The sequence below is a fragment of the Pungitius pungitius genome, chromosome 17, assembly GCF_949316345.1.
Source record: "Pungitius pungitius chromosome 17, fPunPun2.1, whole genome shotgun sequence".
NCBI lineage: Eukaryota > Metazoa > Chordata > Actinopteri > Perciformes > Gasterosteidae > Pungitius > Pungitius pungitius.
The window spans coordinates 2,363,840-2,379,726 of NC_084916.1; the positions used below are offsets into that span (position 1 = coordinate 2,363,840).

Sequence of the window (15,887 nt, forward strand, 5' to 3'; positions counted from 1 at the left end):
TCTCTTTTATTGTTTTATTGAAGGGTCTTTGGACACATACAGAGTATGTTGAGTGATGAAACAGTTTCCGGAAGTTAGCGGGACGATTAAACAGACTTATTACAGGTTGCACATGTTACTGCTGATTATTGAGTCTGGGCTGAAAACCAGCTCTTCAGCTCCTCCATCTTGTCCTCCAGGGTGGATCGCAGGTCTTCTGCAGTCTTCTCAAACCGCTCCTTGATGTCCTGGGCCGTGGTCTGAATCTTGTCCTTCACGTTCTCTGCCTGCGACTTCAGTAGATTGTTCAGGGTGGTGACCTTGGCCTGGGCGTTGTCACGCACCTGAGCAAAGTAGGGGTCCAAGCGCGACCTCACGTCCTCCATGTTGTTTGAGCTCCTGGATTGGACCTCCTCAAAGAAGTCTGCAACGTGTCTGCGACGAAAAACAGAGGAAAGGTACTCAAACACAACAGCTTTATCCCATAGAACAGGATTTAGAACTAAAATATAGTTTAGGATAAAGTATTTGGGGAAGCTGGAGGAACTCTCTGGACAGAGTTCCCCTGCGGGCTCCTCCCACTCACCTCTTGATGTCCTGCGTGTCCTTGTTGAGGCGCTTCTTCATCTTGCGGGTGTAGGCCGAGACCCTGACCCTGACGTCGTCGGCGTTCTGCTCCATCATGGTCTGCAGCTCCTGGCTGTACTTGGCCATCTGCTCCCGGGCCTCGCTCATGTGATTGCCCAGCTTGTTGGTCAGCTTCTGCAGGTCCCGGCCCAGGTTCTGTGCAGAGTCCTGGGTGTAAGGCGCCAGCTTGGTCTGCAGGTCGTCCTTGTACATGGCCAGCTCGGACATGCTGTCCTGGATCAGGGTGCTGGTTGCAGCGTGAAGCAAAAAGGGGGTTTAAGAACAAACAAAGGCAAGATAAGAAATCAAACCGGAGCTCAGTTTATTGTGTTCGAGAAATCAAAGCAAAAACCGGAGGATTTGAGATTGAGAGAAGATCCAATAGTGGTTGGTACTGAACAGATCAAAGTCCACGTGAGAAGTCAGAGACATGGGCCGGAGATCAGAGTGCGGGTTACACGTGTCACCATACACTCACACGCTGATCAGGAATCAGGAAACGTTTATTGCAATCATATGTCAGACATACGTGGAATTTGACTTGGCGGTTGGTGCATGACGGCAGACGACATCGGATAACAGACAACACAGTGCAGGAATAAGATAAAAATATAATAAAATATAGTGAAATATATGCTATGGATTGTTAACCTCCTTGGACTCAGCAATGTGTGCTGATGCTTTCCAACCTACTTGTCTCTCACACAAGGAGGCAAAAAGTCAGACAAATAATGGCTTGTCCTTCTCACTGTGTTCCTATTTTAGACATAGGAATACCCAAACTAAGATTATTCCATCAAGACAAAAAATGCTAGTTAAGCTCTGGTCGGAGACTGCAATCGATGTCGAGAAAGTGTATTAAAGCCCTTACAACACGACAAATGTTAGCAGCCCGTCAAATTAGCCATTGGGTATTATAGCACACGGGATACAAGGTTCAAACCAAGAACTGATGTGTCACTGATAGCCTTCAATCACTCACTCCAGTTCTCGGCTGATCTGCGAGCTCTTGATGGCCTGCACCACTTCGTCGGCCTGCGAGTTCAGGTCGGCGAAGTAATCGTTGAACTTGTCGACCGCTTCCTCCCAGGGTTTCTTCCAACCCTCCTGAGCCACGCTTCTGGCATGGCAGCCTTTCGGACAGAGACAATCTCAGGTTGGTTCCCTTCAGACACATCTTTTAGTGAGTGACACACTTAAAGTGGCCTTTCATTGAAGGGTCTCGCTTCACCTCTGAAGGACAAACCACATTATATAATCCGGGGCCCATATATGGACTGCATGGACTCTCAGGAGTCCAAACACAGATTTCAGATATTTTAACTGCAGGAACTACACATGGGCCACTCACACTGCTCACTTTAATACCTCCTTTTGCTTCCTTTGTGTTATTATGATAGCATTTATATTACTATTAGTATTGGCAGAAGTAGTGGTAGTAGCAGTAGGAGTAGTAGGACGGGTGGTGGTACAAACAGTTTGAGATCTTTACACACTAAATGAAGCCTGTTGACTGTCTTATCAAAAAGTGTCATTTTGGACTCACCTGATAGGACAGCCAGCCCAAGGATTACAGCTAAGACCCTCATGATGACAACTGTAATATATAATATAACAAAAAGGACAAATTGTATTTGAAAAATGAAATAAAATTCATCTGTTTTTACAGATTCTAGAATGTACACCCATTGAACACAACAACTCCTTAAAACCAAAGGGGTGCAATGAGTCGTTATGACTGTTCATTCACATCCAACTTCTTACACGTCATGTAAAAACGTCGAGAGACCAACCAGCTGTTGAACCGAAGCTGTGAGACTTACCTCAGTGATCCAAATCAATGACGCTTGTGAAGCGGACGGCGCTTGTCACTCAGTATTTATGCAGGTCAGGTGGCTTCAATGCAATCCAGAGTCAGGAGGATCGATGACCTGCGTCCGAAGTTCTCATCGTGAACTGCGTTGCTGTTATCTTTTATTGCTGTGTGTGTGTGTGTGTGTGTGCGTGTGTGTGTGCGTGATTTCGGCTCCACGTCACACTCTGAAAGTACACACTCAAGCACCAGGAGATTTCATGGGGTCGATGCCTTGGGCACAGTTTGATTTAACACAGTTTCTCTCAGTTAATAAAATGTGGGGCAGTTTGAGCATTTGATTAAATGGTGGTGCTGTGATTAAAATCATTTAGTCACAGCACCATCAACAGGAATCTGAGAAATCAGAACCATAATTATTTTGACAACAAGGGAAAGGTCGAAGGTCAGGTTAATAATGTGCTTACACCAGCACCGCCAGCATTTATCCCCCTTTTATACCCTCTCAATAATCTACCTTCAACAGGGATTGGGGTAATTAATGAGATGCTTTATTGTCTGTACATGTAGAAATGTAATTGTGGCCCAGACAGACATTACATGAGTGCATAAAATCATTTTTCAGAAGCTCTACTGAATCATTGTGACCTATTTGGAAAGAAATACAACCAGTGACATGGAATCACAGGCTTTATTTTAGTATTTCAGAAGCATAAAAGATTGGCTTACGGTATAATCTGGACTCTTTTAAAGGAAATGAAAATACCAACCCCCTGTTGACATCGTCACCGTCCCAAACCACCCGACATGAACATCACACATCTCCATCTCGTTAAAATGGCTGACTGGAAACATTATAAACCATGGCAAGTGGACAGCACCAGATCGCTGGTAGCCATCTATGAAACAACGGCGATATTCTTCCCTCAGGCCGTGAGTCTCATTCATTCCTCACCATCCAAATAAAGCGCTACGGAGAAACACAACCGTAGAACCACTGTGGTTTGAAGATTGCTTTTAATTTGGTCAAAATGATGTTATATATATACTTTGGTAACACTGTACGATTGTTATCATCAGTGAGTGATAGTGGACACATCATCATGATCATTTATCAAAACATTGCGTACATCATTTATTTTTATCCAAGTCACTTGACTCATTTTAGAGAATTGTCACGGTTTGGGTCTGCTTCTTGTCTTATTTTGTAGTTTTCATGTCTCTTGTGTTCCTGGGTAACTTCACTTCCTGTCTTCCCCCGTAATTGTCTGCCGTGCCTGATCGTTTCCACCTGTGTTCAACCACCTGCACCTCCCTTTTGTATTTAAGCCCTGTCAGTCTCTTGTCTTGTGTGGCGTCATTACATGTCGATGGTTCATGTCACGTATGTCGGTGTTTCAAGTCCAGGTCCTTGTTTGTGTTTCTTGGTTTTTGTTTCCGCCTCCTTCCTGTCTTTTTGGTTGGAGTGATTTTGATTTAGAGTTTTTTGACTATTAAAGTCCTTTCTTTGTCGCACACTCCGCGTCTGAGTCCTCCCTCCTTGCCCTCGCACCCTCGGCTTGACAAGAATCAGACAACTTGCCCTCAGCGGTGACACTTATTACCTGGTTCACGTTTTAATTTGTGTGTTCTCCGTCCGTGTCGCTGCTCCGCCTCCACGTGTCCGACGCTTTGCTGAACACCAGGTAGTGGGATGGTGTCAAAGTCAGCCATCTGACTCCTTGTTACAGTTACCCAAGAACATCTGTTTAAAGTTTGAAGATATTAGCTAAGCTAAGCTATGAGCTCTTTTTTGAACTGATGAACACAAAGAAAATACATTTAAGCAATTTATTGTTACAGACTTATAATAGACAGCAGTAGAGGAAATATTGAGGTCAATCCTTGAAGAGCATCTTTCATCCATAAAGTTAAAAGAAGTGAGGTATTGCACTTTTGTATCAGTCCCATGAACTCAGCAGTGTTATTAGTCCATTTACTGGGACATCTTATTAAAAGACTCCCACAGAGCAGCCAGCTGCCTCTTCAGGTTCTGGCCGTCGACTTCCAGCTTGGCCCTCAGCTGCTCTCCTCTCTGAGCCAGGTTCTGCTGGATCTCCTGGGTCTTCTGGTTCAGCTGGATCTCGAAGCTCTGGGTCAGGGGGACCAGGCTCTTCTGAAACTCGTCCAGGCTCTGCTCCATCTTCTCCTTGATCTCCTCGGCGTAGGGCACCATCTGGGCTTGCAGCTGGCTCATGCTCTCATCCAGCTGCACCCTCAGCTCCTGGCTCCTCTGCAGCACGGCGGCCTTCAGGGCCTCGGGGTCCACGTTCTCGGCGTAGGGCGTGGCGTCCTTCTTCAGCTTCTCCACCTGCCTCTGGAGGTGAGCCACGAGCTCCTCGGCGTGGGGTCGCAGGCTGTGTCCCAAAGAGGTCAGGTCCTTCTCCAGGCGGGTCTTCAGCTGCTCGGCCTCCTGGGTGAACTTAGACACGAGGTCCTGGCTCAGAGGAGCCACCTGAGTCCAGAGAGGGTCGGTGAGCTTGTTGACGGCGTCTGCGCTCTCAGTGATGAGGGTCCTGCGGAGACAACATGAGAAATCAGCCTCGCCGTCTTCATGGATTCTTCAAGCTGACGAACTATAACTATAATTCCAATTAAAACGTTTCCTCGGCATGAATAATATCCTCTGCCATTGAGACACTTACTGCACTTCCGCTCCCAGCTCGGACTCCCTGATCTGCTTAAGAGAGTCCTCGGCGGTGGTGGTTGCCTTGGCGACGTAGTCCCAGAAAGCATCTTTCACCAAGTCCGCCTGGCTCTTGGGCTGGTTTTGCCACAGAATGTTGCCATTGCAACCTGCTGAGAGGATAAAGTCAAACACATTCATCGCCACGTAGGGAAACTTCTTTTCCTTCTTTCATGTGGTCGACTTTCACAAAGAGTGGAAAATTGTCTCTCACCAGTGAAAACAGCGAGGGCGAGTACCACGATGACCTTCATGGCTGCTCTTTGTGGTTGTTTTGGATGCGATAACCTGAGTAGTCTCACCTGTGCGGATCCCACGTGTGTGTGTGTGTGTGTGTGTGTGTTTTCTCTCATGGCGCAGTATATATATAGGCGGCTGAGTCCTACGGAGGAAACGCAGGAGTAAAGTTCACCGCTAAGTGCCTTGCTGTCACTGCTGCTTCCACATCACAGTAACTGTGGTAACAGTGGACTACGATGTCACCACTGTGTGATGAAACCTCGTGTGGCCTACATGTCATCGCACATCCCTCAGAAACATGTACGCGTGACTTGTAGCCAGTAACTGATTTATTGTCCTTATACAACGTTTTGGGTGTCTGCTATTTAGGGAAACAACAGCTAAAATATGTGCGTAATACAAATTAAAACTACTTAATGTATTTTTTGGTTTAATGAACACGATTTTTTTCATGTTCATCAGTTTTAATCTCGGTCACAGTGATGATGATGATGTTTAGCGTGTTCATCTGTCAGCATGCAAACGTTTGCTGATTGGCACCAAAGTACCAGTCACATTAGAGGTTGTTCTGATGGTAGCGCAAGATGAAATGTAAAAATAACGGTGTAACATTTTACACCAGATGAAAGGGTCAAAGGATCACCAAAGTCAGCAGGATTCATCCTCTGGACGCCGCGAATGTCACGGAAATGCATCCAGATGAACGAGAACAAACCAAATGACTAGTAAGAGAGATTTATATCTATCTATATATATTTATATGTATCGCTATGACAGTGACGCGGGTAAGACATGTCGACAGAGCAGATAATGAGGCTCATTGCTGTGTTGTTCCTGTTGATTACTCCATCACAGAGTGAATGAATGCGCTTAGCTTTGTTACAGAGGCTGTTGTTGTCAGAGGTTTAATAGGTCAGAGACACGAGAGCAGGACTTTGAGCCCGTTGTGTGATCAGATTAGTAACAATGTAAAGTCTCACATTCCCTTCTGACAAACTGATAGCACAGAGGAGCCGACTTCTTTCCCCCGAGGAAATCACTGACACACAACTGTTTTCTGTAATGGTGAAGCCAATTGTAAGGTGAGGTGGATGTAGATGAAGATGTCCCAGTCAATACGGTGTTCTTCACAAGATGCCACAACTAGTCATGGGAATACTGACAAATAAATGATTCTTTTTACCCCCGTCCTTAGCGGAAAGCCGGTGAATACTAGACTCAATCTCATCAGGTTGTCACAAAAAGAACGCTGCTGTGAAGTTTTGTAGTCGGGTAAATGCTAAAAGGTCACAATGAGCCATTCAATTTTTTGGCACCTTCAGTTTCAATACTGAAATCCAATGTATTAGCTTGAATATATGTACCTGTGTATGTATTACAAAACAAACGCGGCGATGACACAAACTATGACGTGGAATGACAGCGGTGACAAGAATGTGTCCAGCGGGGCAAGCGGAGGAGGACTTTACCCCTCAACACGGCTATAAAAGGCCGACGCGGACCTCTGCTCAACACAAGTCATCGACTCCGAGTGAATCAGGGACCCGCTGCCTCTCCGCAAGGTAACATATCTGAGAATTATTGAAATACTCCACAGACAAACATGTCAAAGTAATACTTTCAAACCATTTTTTGTCACTTTCTTTATCCAACAGAACTAAATTCAACCATGAAGGTACTTGTGGTTCTCGCACTTTTCTCTGGTAAGTGAATTTCTTCTTTTATGAAATCAACATGAACCACAACTGGTCTGTTTTTTTTTTTACAAAAGCTGCCTTTCCCCCCCCCACAGTCTGCCACGCCAACATCCTGTGGCAGGAGCCTCCCAAGAGCAGTCTGGATCTGGTGAAAGATGCTTTCTGGGACTACGTTTCTAAAGCGACCCTCACCGCCGAGGACTCCCTCGCGCAGATCAGACAGTCTCAGCTGGGACAGGAAGTGAAGTAAGAGCGATAGAGAAGCTTAATGGCGCTATGAACGTACCATTGTTCTCATTAATACATGGAATGTGACATCTTCTCCTCTCTGTTGCTCAGTACCATGATCTCTCAGAGCGCTGACACAGTCAATCAGTACACCGTCGCTCTGCGGAATCAGGCGGCTCCTCTGACCCAGGAGTACATGAGCCGGTTCACCCAGGAGACCGAGCAGCTGAAGGCCCGCCTGGAGAAAGACCTGACCGCCGTGAGCGCCACTCTGAGGCCCCAAGCTGAGGAGCTGGTGGCCAGCCTCCAGAGCCAGGCGGAGGAGCTGAAGAAGGACGCCGCCGCCTACGTGGAGGCCATGGACCCCGAGGCCCTGAAGGCCGTCGTGCTGCAGAGGAGCCAGGAGCTGAGGGTGCAGCTGGATAAGAGCATGAGCCAGCTGCAGGCCCAGATGGTGCCCTACACCGATGAGATCAAGGAGAAGATGGAGCAGAGCCTGGACGAGTTTCAGAAGAGCATGGTCCCCCTGACCCAGAGCTTCGAGATCCAGCTGAACCAGAAGACCCAGGAGATCCAGCAGAACCTGGCTCAGAGAGGAGAGGAGCTGAGGGCCAAGCTGGACGCCACCACTCAGGACCTGCAGGCTCAGCTGGCTTCTCTGTGGGAGTCTTTCACCAAGACCACCCAGTAAAGGGACACCTCCATCAGCCTCACAGCAAATATTTATTTCACCTTGACTCAATGTATATTTGGCTAAATAAAAATCCGGCAAACAAGTTTTGTCTCATGGTTTCTTAATTAGCATGCCAGCTCATTAGCTCATAGAAAAAGATCAATAATATATTTCAGAAGTTACTGAAATAAGTCATATCCGAGGACAAATCATCTGAAACAATACTCGATTCACTTTTTTCTGTATTAGTTTAGAACATTTTTCTCCAAGAATGCAACACTGGTTTTATTTATTCCGGTTTATCTGAAAATTAGGGCCGGGACTCGATTAAAAATATTCTAATTCTTCTAATTAATTAGAGGCTTGTAAGTTATTTTTATTTTTGTTCAACCACGTGGACTTAGTTACCCTGGTCCTTAAACCAGTCATCTGGTGCAGTGTGGGTTGGGTGTGGGTCCTTGTACTCGGGTCGGGCTAACGTCCACGCTAGTTGCTAATAGTTTAGCGTTGAGGTGATACTTGAGGCTCGATGTGAATTCCTTGTTGCACAGCTTGCACACAACCACGCTCTTATCAACGCTTCCATCCGTGTGTTTATTATAATAAGATTTCCACCCGACACGGTCTCATCAGCTTCTTCGTTCATGTTCACTGTGGTTTGTTGTTGTCTGAAGTCATGAACGCTACTTGGTGCTCCAGTATAATCGGTCCTCGGAAACTCATCCAGTGAGAAACGTTCCGCGGTGCAAAAAATAAGTGTAAAAATGCGTAAAAAATGTTTAATGTGTTATTTTTTGTGTAATTAATTAATCTTAATTCACATTGTAATTAATTAATCGTAATTAACGCGCTAAAGTCCCGGCCCTAATTTTAAATTAAACAGTGACACTGTGAATCATCGTGAGTTCTGGTGTCTCTAGTGGAATCAAAGCTGACCTTCCTGATCCACATTTGGGATTTGATTCTCTCTCCTCAAGGTGCCGTGTGTCAAACGTGTTTATTTCTTCCGGGATTTATTCTCCACTCAGCTGAGGAGGACCCTCAGACTGGTTTAGCTCCATAGGGGAGTCGGTATGGATCCTCTCAATTCACACGCGGGCATCAGCACACATGTCGAAAAAAGTGAAATAAGGATCACAGCATAAAAGTAGTGAAATCAACTAGGGCCTTATTAGAAATGCCATTATATTACTTTACTTGACCTGCAATTCTATTATAACGGTATGGAACGGTTGTGGATTCCAGCCTGAGAATCTATGAGAATTGAGGTTGGATTCAAAAGCATCAACAGGTGTGTGGTGGAACAGTGCAGGGAGATAGCAGGAAGGCTGAAGTGTGGAGGATAGCTTGAATAGCACAAGGGAACAACTGAAGGGCTGCAGGCTCCAACCTGGTGTTTGAGGTTGTGGGTTCATGCCCCTTCATGCAGACGTCACTTCTGCTTTGAAAGAGTTTTGAGGTTTGAGTAGCAGTCTCAAGGTTAAATACGAGAAACAAAGGGTTGGTTCGTGTGTGGTGAAGTAGCACAGCGGAAGAGCTGCTGACATAAGCCCCTGTACTGCACTTGAAGGTTGTGGGTTCAAGCCCAGTCTTGGGTTTGAGCCTTTGGCTTTACTTCAAGTTTGAGTAGCAATCTCAAGGTTACATACAACAAACAAAGGGTTGGTTAGTGTCTGGTGAAGTAGCACAGCGGAAGAGCTGCTGACATAAGCCCCTGCACTGCACTTGAAGGTTGTGGGTTCAAGCCCTGATGTGGAAATAGCATTTAAAATAGTTTTAAAGTTTAACTCACATGCTCAAGGTTAAATAGGAGAATCAAAGTTGCCAAAATGTGACCAGGACTGGTAGTGTAGGGGTGCAAGCTAGAGCCCAGAAGCCTCTGTGCGCACCGCCAGTGGGTTCAAATCCCGCTCGTGCCAAGTCTTGAGCACACTACCGCGGAGGTAGTAGTGGGGGCATTGTCCCCACTGGTTGTTTCAGAGAAGTGAACCCTAGGGGTTATGCAGAAACACAAGGCGCGTTCACTTGAGTTATGATGGCATTGTCAAGAATGATGAAGAATCTTTTGCTGATGAATTGAATTTGATGTTAATTGCTTTAGCCTTTTAGCACTTATTAGCCATGCTACGTAGCCTATAGGGTTCCACCTTTTTGACGGGAGAGAAGTAAAGATGAGCATGATGTGTCTCATTCAGTGGTCACACTGACATGAAACTTATTACAGCCTCTGAGGGCATTTTTCAAGACAATCACATGTTTGTCTACTTCAGGGCATCCTGTGGACAACCTTAAACTGACAGTCTGGCACAGGGTGTAGATTTGTTTACCCTTTTTAGTGCATCCACCCTCCAATTCTCTGTTACATTCAAATTCAACTCACTTGTGCCTTATTTTTTGTGTAATCAATTAATCTTAATGCACATCGTAATTAATTAATTGCAATTAACGCGCTTAAGTCCCAGCCCTACTAAAAATGTTTATAAAAATAAACATGTCCCATAGCCTGCTTCAAATTATTTTAATTTAGCTTCTAAAAACTTGTCAGTTGTGAAGGTTTTCATCTGGTGACATCACAGCGATGAATGATTATTAAATGTTAGAACTCCTCTCATGACCCGACACCGACTGAAAGAATCGACCAGTGTGCATTTTTTGTAAGAAATGGCATTTATCAGTTTCCAAGAGGTATATACAGATCATATATATACTGATGCATATGTAACATAAAAAAGGCAACAAAACAGGTGATTGTGTGACATGCAGTGTTGGCTGGTAAACTGGTTAGTAACCAATAAATCACTTTTAAACAAACTAAAGGACAACGATTTCATTTCGCTGGACGCCAAGACAGATTTACAGTAAAAAAAAAGAAAAAGAAAAGGAATAAAACTCAAGACTGGATCGTCAGGCACTGAACTCAGTGAATAAAACAAGCAGTTCCATAATGTCTCTCTGTGTGTTTCCACTATTGGTTTGCACCAAGAGTCCGCAGTAAACAAATTCTAACCAATCCCATTGTTTGTTTAATGATTCTAACAGGATTAAACGCCTCCAATTTTATTTACCTATAGCTTTACTACCTTCTGAAAGCAGTAAGGCGATGACTGAAGAACTGATGGGAGACACACACACGCAGCGTTGTACATGGCGGAGTCTGCTCGTTCACTCTAACCGATGGTGACCCCAAAGCCGCACTGGAACTTGTTCTTCTGGTGGTTGAGGAAGGTGCAGAGGACCAGAGAGAGCGGCAGTGGGAGCAGCTTCTTTTCTAACGTTGCACCAACGACCCAGTTACTGTCTACTGAACCTGGAGAGACACAATATTACAGGGTGTTTTCCAAATTATGGATTCAAAAAAAAGAAGAAAAAAATGACCAAAAACAGTAATGCACAGTAATGTAGAACGTCGTATTTGTGCTTCAGAGTGGACGCACCTTTAAACAGCAAATTAGCTTTAGGTACATCTAGCTGGTAGCCGAAGGACACGCTGGTGTCCTGCATGCGGGTGCTCGCCTCCAACTCCACACCGAGCTGCAGCTGTTGAAGAACAGCAGTTAGAACCCAATGGAAGCAGGTTGATGAAAAACGGCCTCAGCGCGGCACCGACGGCCAATTAGTGCCGTCAAGGGAATTACAAATCAGCCAACATGCAGTAACCTGTGTGCAGGAGCCCAAGTTACCTGCTCGTTGGCTTTGTGATAGTACGAAGCGTGAGCTCCCGCCGAGCCCAGTGTCAACGTGGCAATGTAGTTGCTGCCTGCACAGAGGGGGCGGGTCAATACTGATTGAAGCAAATGAGAAAACAAGAACAAAACTCATCTTTACAGCCTGCGTCTCACCTGTGTATCGGCCCGCTAAAGACATCACGGTGCCCTCCTCTCCCGGCCTGCTGTGGTAAACCAGCTCCCCTCCCAGAGCCAGAGCCGGCGTTATGGACTGGAGGTAGTGCGTTACGACAATACCTGACGCAAGGGACGACATCAGTGAGCACGAGGCGTCCGGGTTTTAGGACCTGACGCAAGTTCAGTCTCTGGAGGACAAAGTCGTCACTGCAGACCTACCGGAGCCCACGAGGACGTCGGGGTTTCCAAGAGTAACCGTTGCAGTATAATCTTCTCCCTTAAACTCGGCGTCGCATTGCCAGTTCACAAACTTCTGCTGTTGAGTCTGAGGACAACAACACAACTGTCAGAGTGATGCATCCTGTCACAACTTCAAACTGTGCAGGGAGAACAAAAGACAATCTGTTGTGTTGTTTCCGCGGGGGGGCTTCATCAGGATCATCCAACAATGATAGTAACGACCGTGATGAAGGCCACCAGCTGAAAGCACTCCTCAAAAAGATGAAGATGTTGCATAAACTGTAGATGAAAACATTAGATGAAACCAGCTGACTGTTGGCTTTTGTTGACATTTCAGAGACAAAGGCTTTTTATCACTGCACAATGACTGTCAACCGTCATGAAAACTATTTTCTCAATGTATTAGTAATACATTGTTGAATAAATAATGTGAATTATATAAGAACAAACCCCTTTGTAAAAATAAAAAAAAACTTAAGAATATAGAAATTAGAAGGTTTGATGGACGTGAGTGCTGCTGAATTTGGGATTTTTCCTTTCCTCTTGTCTGAAAGAAGCTAAACAGCCCCAAAGTCCAAAGTTGATCATTTATGTTTTTACTTGTCAATTAAAACCTCATTTTAGAACTAGTTATGGACCCAAATACCATATATGTATGACAAAATAGAATTAGCCATCATCCACTGAGAGAAGTCAGGGAATATTAGATAGAAAACAAGAGGAATAGTTACCTGGAAGGCGAGTTTGGATCGCACTCCGTTGGCGATCTGGTGGATGATCTGGGCGTTGAGGCTGCCACTGTTGTCGATGTCTCCAACCATGACTGGAAAAAACTAATCCAAAACCAGTTGCTTTTACAATTTATGAGTAAAGAATATCTTAACATATAAATAAGTGCTTTTAGAGGAGATGTGTACCTCTGCCGGACCCATCTGCTTTGTTCCGACGTATGTGGCACCGAACCTGTAGGTGGAATCTCCCATGGTGCTCAGCAGCAGAGTGTGATTCACCTTAAAGAGAGTGGACATCAAGGACTAAAATCTCCAAGGAAAGCTAAGGAGAGCTATATTTTGTTTGGCAGTTAAAGGGAAACCGTTCCAGTGTCAGTGTAAAAATAAACTTAACTCACCTGGAAGTGGTTGCTAAGGCCCTTGTTGACAAATAGCCTGACGCCCTCCATCTGCATTGGGAAAACCTCTGAGAAGAAAAGAAAATGCAGAATAGAAACATGATAAAGGGACAGCAGGTTATAAATGATTTAGTGGATTCTAAATTGAGTCGGGACTTAAGAAGCCACACGACACCTCTTGTGCCCCTCACCTTTGCACTTGCGATGGCACTCATCAAATGTACCGGGGTTAGGTAAGCGGCTGCCATCCTCCTGATCCTGTCCTGAGGCTTCCCCGCTGGAAGGTAGAACTGGGGGCATCCCGAAGCCGGGCGGCACCGTCAACCCGGGGGATGCGGCACCACCGGAGGCGGGTGGTGGGGGGTTGGGGGAGCCGGCAGCCAAAACACTGCCCATTCTGGCAGAGAGAAGTTAGGGGATAAGAGAGGGTGAGCGACTGGAGACCGTATTTGGCTGTTAGAACAGCATCCACACAAGAGATAAGGTAAATATAATAAGCAACAAACACACTAAGAGCTGCTAAGAAGTGGGTAACCGCCACACTATACCTGATCAATGACAGAGACACAAATACTGTGATATCACCTCAAAATACAAACCTAAAACGACCCGTTAGTGTCTTTCATTAGACTTTTCATGCAAGGTTAATACAGACATCATTTAAATTCTTCTACACAATTTGTAATTAAAAAACATTTGAGTAAACGATAGTGTTCACACCCTGATCCCTGATCAGATGATGTGTATTGCTGCTGTAGCAGCAGCAGTACCAAGGAAGAAAACAGTAGACATTAAAAACATGCATAAACAAGTAGATGCCTTTTCAGCACCGTTTATATTTGGATTTTGTGTAACAATTGAGATGATAGGTTGCTCATTTCTGGAGTTGCTGCTTAGTGAGTTGCACAGGTTTAAGTTGGTTGTGTCAGCGTTAAAAACACAGCTCACTGACAAATTAGCATGACGATTCATTAGTTAATTTTAATTATCTAGAAAGTCTGATTAAAGGGGATAATACCTGTGATTTCGACCACCTTGACATTATTTAACCACCAAGTCAGTTATATTAAAGCTTTCAGAGACAACCTATGTTAACGTGAACGTTATTTTACAAGTTACTGACTGGTAATTTTTTTAATGTATATAATATAACGCACCCCAATGACATCATTGGGGTTATTTTCTCTAAATTTTGAAAGCTACCCTCAAAGCAAAAGAAGGGATTAAAAAGAATGTGTCACATGCCGGAGTATAAACCGGAGGGTGTAAATAATCTTCACCTGTAACGTTCCAATAGGCTGAGTGTCCTTTTAACCTTTCACACATATCATGTTCATTCATAGGAAGTTAAGAGCAGCAGATAAGAAAGACCGGCTAATAGAAATAATCCATAGCGTTGTGTGGCTTAACTAGGTTTCTGGTAGGAACTGTTCTCTTACGAAGATGTCACGATTTTCTTGTAACGTTAGCTCACGTAGGTGAGGCAGTTTTCAAGCCTGTATTAAAGTTAGCTAAGCTAGCTAGCTAGCTACCAAACAGCAACTGTCATGCTTAAAACAAACGGTTGCAATTGGTAATGGGAAACAACGATTGCCGGGGTTATTTCAAATACTAAGAAAACGCTAATAGTTCATATATTTCCAACTAAATCTCTTATTACGTCAAATGAATAGCTAACGGTATATACTCACGTTGTGATTTACAGAGGACGATGAAGCCGGAAGTTAAATACAGTAGCACCAAAGAAGAAGAAGTGTGCGCCGCTAAGGTTGTGCCTGTTTCCATTACCGGCTTTATGATTGGACAACGGACCATGACCCATTGAAATGATTGGCTACATAAACTGTACTATTTGTGTCCGTGACATGCTTTTACTTAAATACTATTGGCTGATGGGAGCGCCGTCAGTCGCTGAGAGGAGGGATATTTCATTTGAAGGATACCGATTGGTGAAGAGCTGCAAACGGTAGCGCGGATGAAGTAAAACGTCTTCAAGGTCAAATAAAAGCTTCGACAAATCCCAAATTTCCCCCTCACGCACTCGCTCACTTTGCGGCACACGTGTATTTATCAACTGTTGCTAGATTTAGCAACTTTTCAGACTACCTTGGCAACACATTTTGCTATTTAAAATACATATATTTGGCACTTTTTAGCAACTTTTGTAAAACGACTCAAATGCTCACAATTAATTTGTAAAACTATAATTGTTCAGAATGTGTAGGTTTACAAGGTAATTCAATATGATGCGTTTAAGAATATCTGTTCATTATCACATACTTTTATTTGTAGAAGTAATATGAACAAAACATTGGCCACATTTTATACAAACAAATCTAAACTAAAAAATGTCAAATCATATTCACCCAGATGGAAAAATCAATCAGCAATCAGCAACGTAATTTTATATTCTATGTAATGACGAATGTCTGGCATCATGTCATCTAGCAACAAATCGACCCGCCTCTAGCAACTTCCCTGCAAAATTGGTTTGCAACAGTGGTGTTCAGACTGTCATAATACAATGTATACAATTAAAACATCAGGAATTGAAGATGGAGGGGGGAAAAACGCATAAAATACTTATTTATTAATGGGATGTATAAAAGATGTTCAAATCAGAGAGTAAAACGTACTAGTAACAATTTTCTGGCTTGTCATGGTGACATCAACGGTCTATTTTTTTATGTACCA

The 15,887-nt window shown here is 44.3% G+C and overlaps 4 protein-coding genes across 6 annotated transcripts; 1 reads left to right on the top strand and 3 right to left on the bottom strand.

The window, feature by feature from the left end:
• On the bottom strand, positions 1-2,534 carry apoea (apolipoprotein Ea). Of its 2 annotated transcripts, none has more exons than XM_037473673.2 (5): positions 2,430-2,534; positions 2,153-2,203; positions 1,589-1,739; positions 566-853; positions 1-414 (listed from the first exon to the last, which is right to left on the bottom strand). In XM_037473673.2, exons 2-5 carry the CDS (start codon positions 2,193-2,195, stop codon positions 126-128), a joined length of 771 nt encoding a protein of 256 aa, XP_037329570.2. In that variant the 5' UTR covers positions 2,196-2,203; positions 2,430-2,534; the 3' UTR covers positions 1-125. The 2 variants fall into 2 exon arrangements, with proteins under 2 accessions (XP_037329570.2, XP_037329569.2); XM_037473672.2 differs by lacking the exon at positions 2,430-2,534 and adding an exon at positions 2,371-2,393.
• Positions 2,535-4,245: 1,711 nt separating this feature from the next.
• Positions 4,246-5,501, bottom strand: LOC119218898 (apolipoprotein A-IV-like). 2 transcript variants are annotated; one of them, XM_037473675.2, is made up of 3 exons: positions 5,359-5,495; positions 5,104-5,254; positions 4,246-4,974 (listed from the first exon to the last, which is right to left on the bottom strand). In XM_037473675.2, the coding sequence occupies exons 1-3, from the start codon at positions 5,396-5,398 to the stop codon at positions 4,395-4,397; spliced, it is 771 nt and encodes a 256-aa protein (XP_037329572.2). In that variant the 5' UTR covers positions 5,399-5,495; the 3' UTR covers positions 4,246-4,394. The 2 variants fall into 2 exon arrangements, with proteins under 2 accessions (XP_037329572.2, XP_037329571.2); XM_037473674.2 differs by having other exon boundaries at positions 4,248-4,974; positions 5,104-5,257; positions 5,359-5,501.
• A 1,414-nt stretch (positions 5,502-6,915) lies between these two features.
• On the top strand, positions 6,916-8,085 carry LOC119218900 (apolipoprotein A-IV-like). The gene is made up of 4 exons (XM_037473676.2): positions 6,916-6,946; positions 7,040-7,087; positions 7,177-7,327; positions 7,421-8,085. Exons 2-4 carry the CDS (start codon positions 7,054-7,056, stop codon positions 7,998-8,000), a joined length of 765 nt encoding a protein of 254 aa, XP_037329573.2. The 5' UTR covers positions 6,916-6,946; positions 7,040-7,053; the 3' UTR covers positions 8,001-8,085.
• A 2,543-nt stretch (positions 8,086-10,628) lies between these two features.
• tomm40l (translocase of outer mitochondrial membrane 40 homolog, like) lies at positions 10,629-15,005 on the bottom strand. The gene is made up of 10 exons (XM_037473669.2): positions 14,885-15,005; positions 13,385-13,590; positions 13,194-13,261; positions 12,982-13,074; positions 12,796-12,897; positions 12,044-12,149; positions 11,822-11,944; positions 11,663-11,739; positions 11,417-11,519; positions 10,629-11,289 (listed from the first exon to the last, which is right to left on the bottom strand). The coding sequence occupies exons 2-10, from the start codon at positions 13,587-13,589 to the stop codon at positions 11,150-11,152; spliced, it is 1,017 nt and encodes a 338-aa protein (XP_037329566.2). The 5' UTR covers position 13,590; positions 14,885-15,005; the 3' UTR covers positions 10,629-11,149.
• Positions 15,006-15,887: the final 882 nt, after the last annotated feature.

What these genes read in the sequence shown, in the direction of transcription:
- apoea (XM_037473672.2), bottom strand. An exon ending in TGGGCTGGCTGTCCTATCAG is followed by an intron (nt 1,740 to 2,152) that starts GTGAGTCCAAAA and finishes TCTGTCCGAAAG; the next exon opens with GCTGCCATGCCAGAAGCGTG. An exon ending in GACACGCAGGACATCAAGAG is followed by an intron (nt 415 to 565) that starts GTGAGTGGGAGG and finishes TTTTCGTCGCAG; the next exon opens with ACACGTTGCAGACTTCTTTG.
- LOC119218898 (XM_037473674.2), bottom strand. Translation starts at nt 5,497, where the DNA reads ATGAGAGAAAACACACACACACACACACACACACACGTGGGATCCGCA. An exon ending in CGCCCTCGCTGTTTTCACTG is followed by an intron (nt 5,258 to 5,358) that starts GTGAGAGACAAT and finishes TTATCCTCTCAG; the next exon opens with CAGGTTGCAATGGCAACATT. An exon ending in GAGCTGGGAGCGGAAGTGCA is followed by an intron (nt 4,975 to 5,103) that starts GTAAGTGTCTCA and finishes TTGTCTCCGCAG; the next exon opens with GACCCTCATCACTGAGAGCG.
- tomm40l (XM_037473669.2), bottom strand. Translation starts at nt 13,589, where the DNA reads ATGGGCAGTGTTTTGGCTGCCGGCTCCCCCAACCCCCCACCACCCGCC. An exon ending in AGCAGATGGGTCCGGCAGAG is followed by an intron (nt 12,898 to 12,981) that starts GTACACATCTCC and finishes GTTTTGGATTAG; the next exon opens with TTTTTTCCAGTCATGGTTGG. An exon ending in CGACGTCCTCGTGGGCTCCG is followed by an intron (nt 11,945 to 12,043) that starts GTAGGTCTGCAG and finishes CCCTTGCGTCAG; the next exon opens with GTATTGTCGTAACGCACTAC.
- LOC119218900 (XM_037473676.2), top strand. Translation starts at nt 7,054, where the DNA reads ATGAAGGTACTTGTGGTTCTCGCACTTTTCTCTG. An exon ending in GGTTCTCGCACTTTTCTCTG is followed by an intron (nt 7,088 to 7,176) that starts GTAAGTGAATTT and finishes CCCCCCCCACAG; the next exon opens with TCTGCCACGCCAACATCCTG. An exon ending in CAGCTGGGACAGGAAGTGAA is followed by an intron (nt 7,328 to 7,420) that starts GTAAGAGCGATA and finishes TCTGTTGCTCAG; the next exon opens with TACCATGATCTCTCAGAGCG.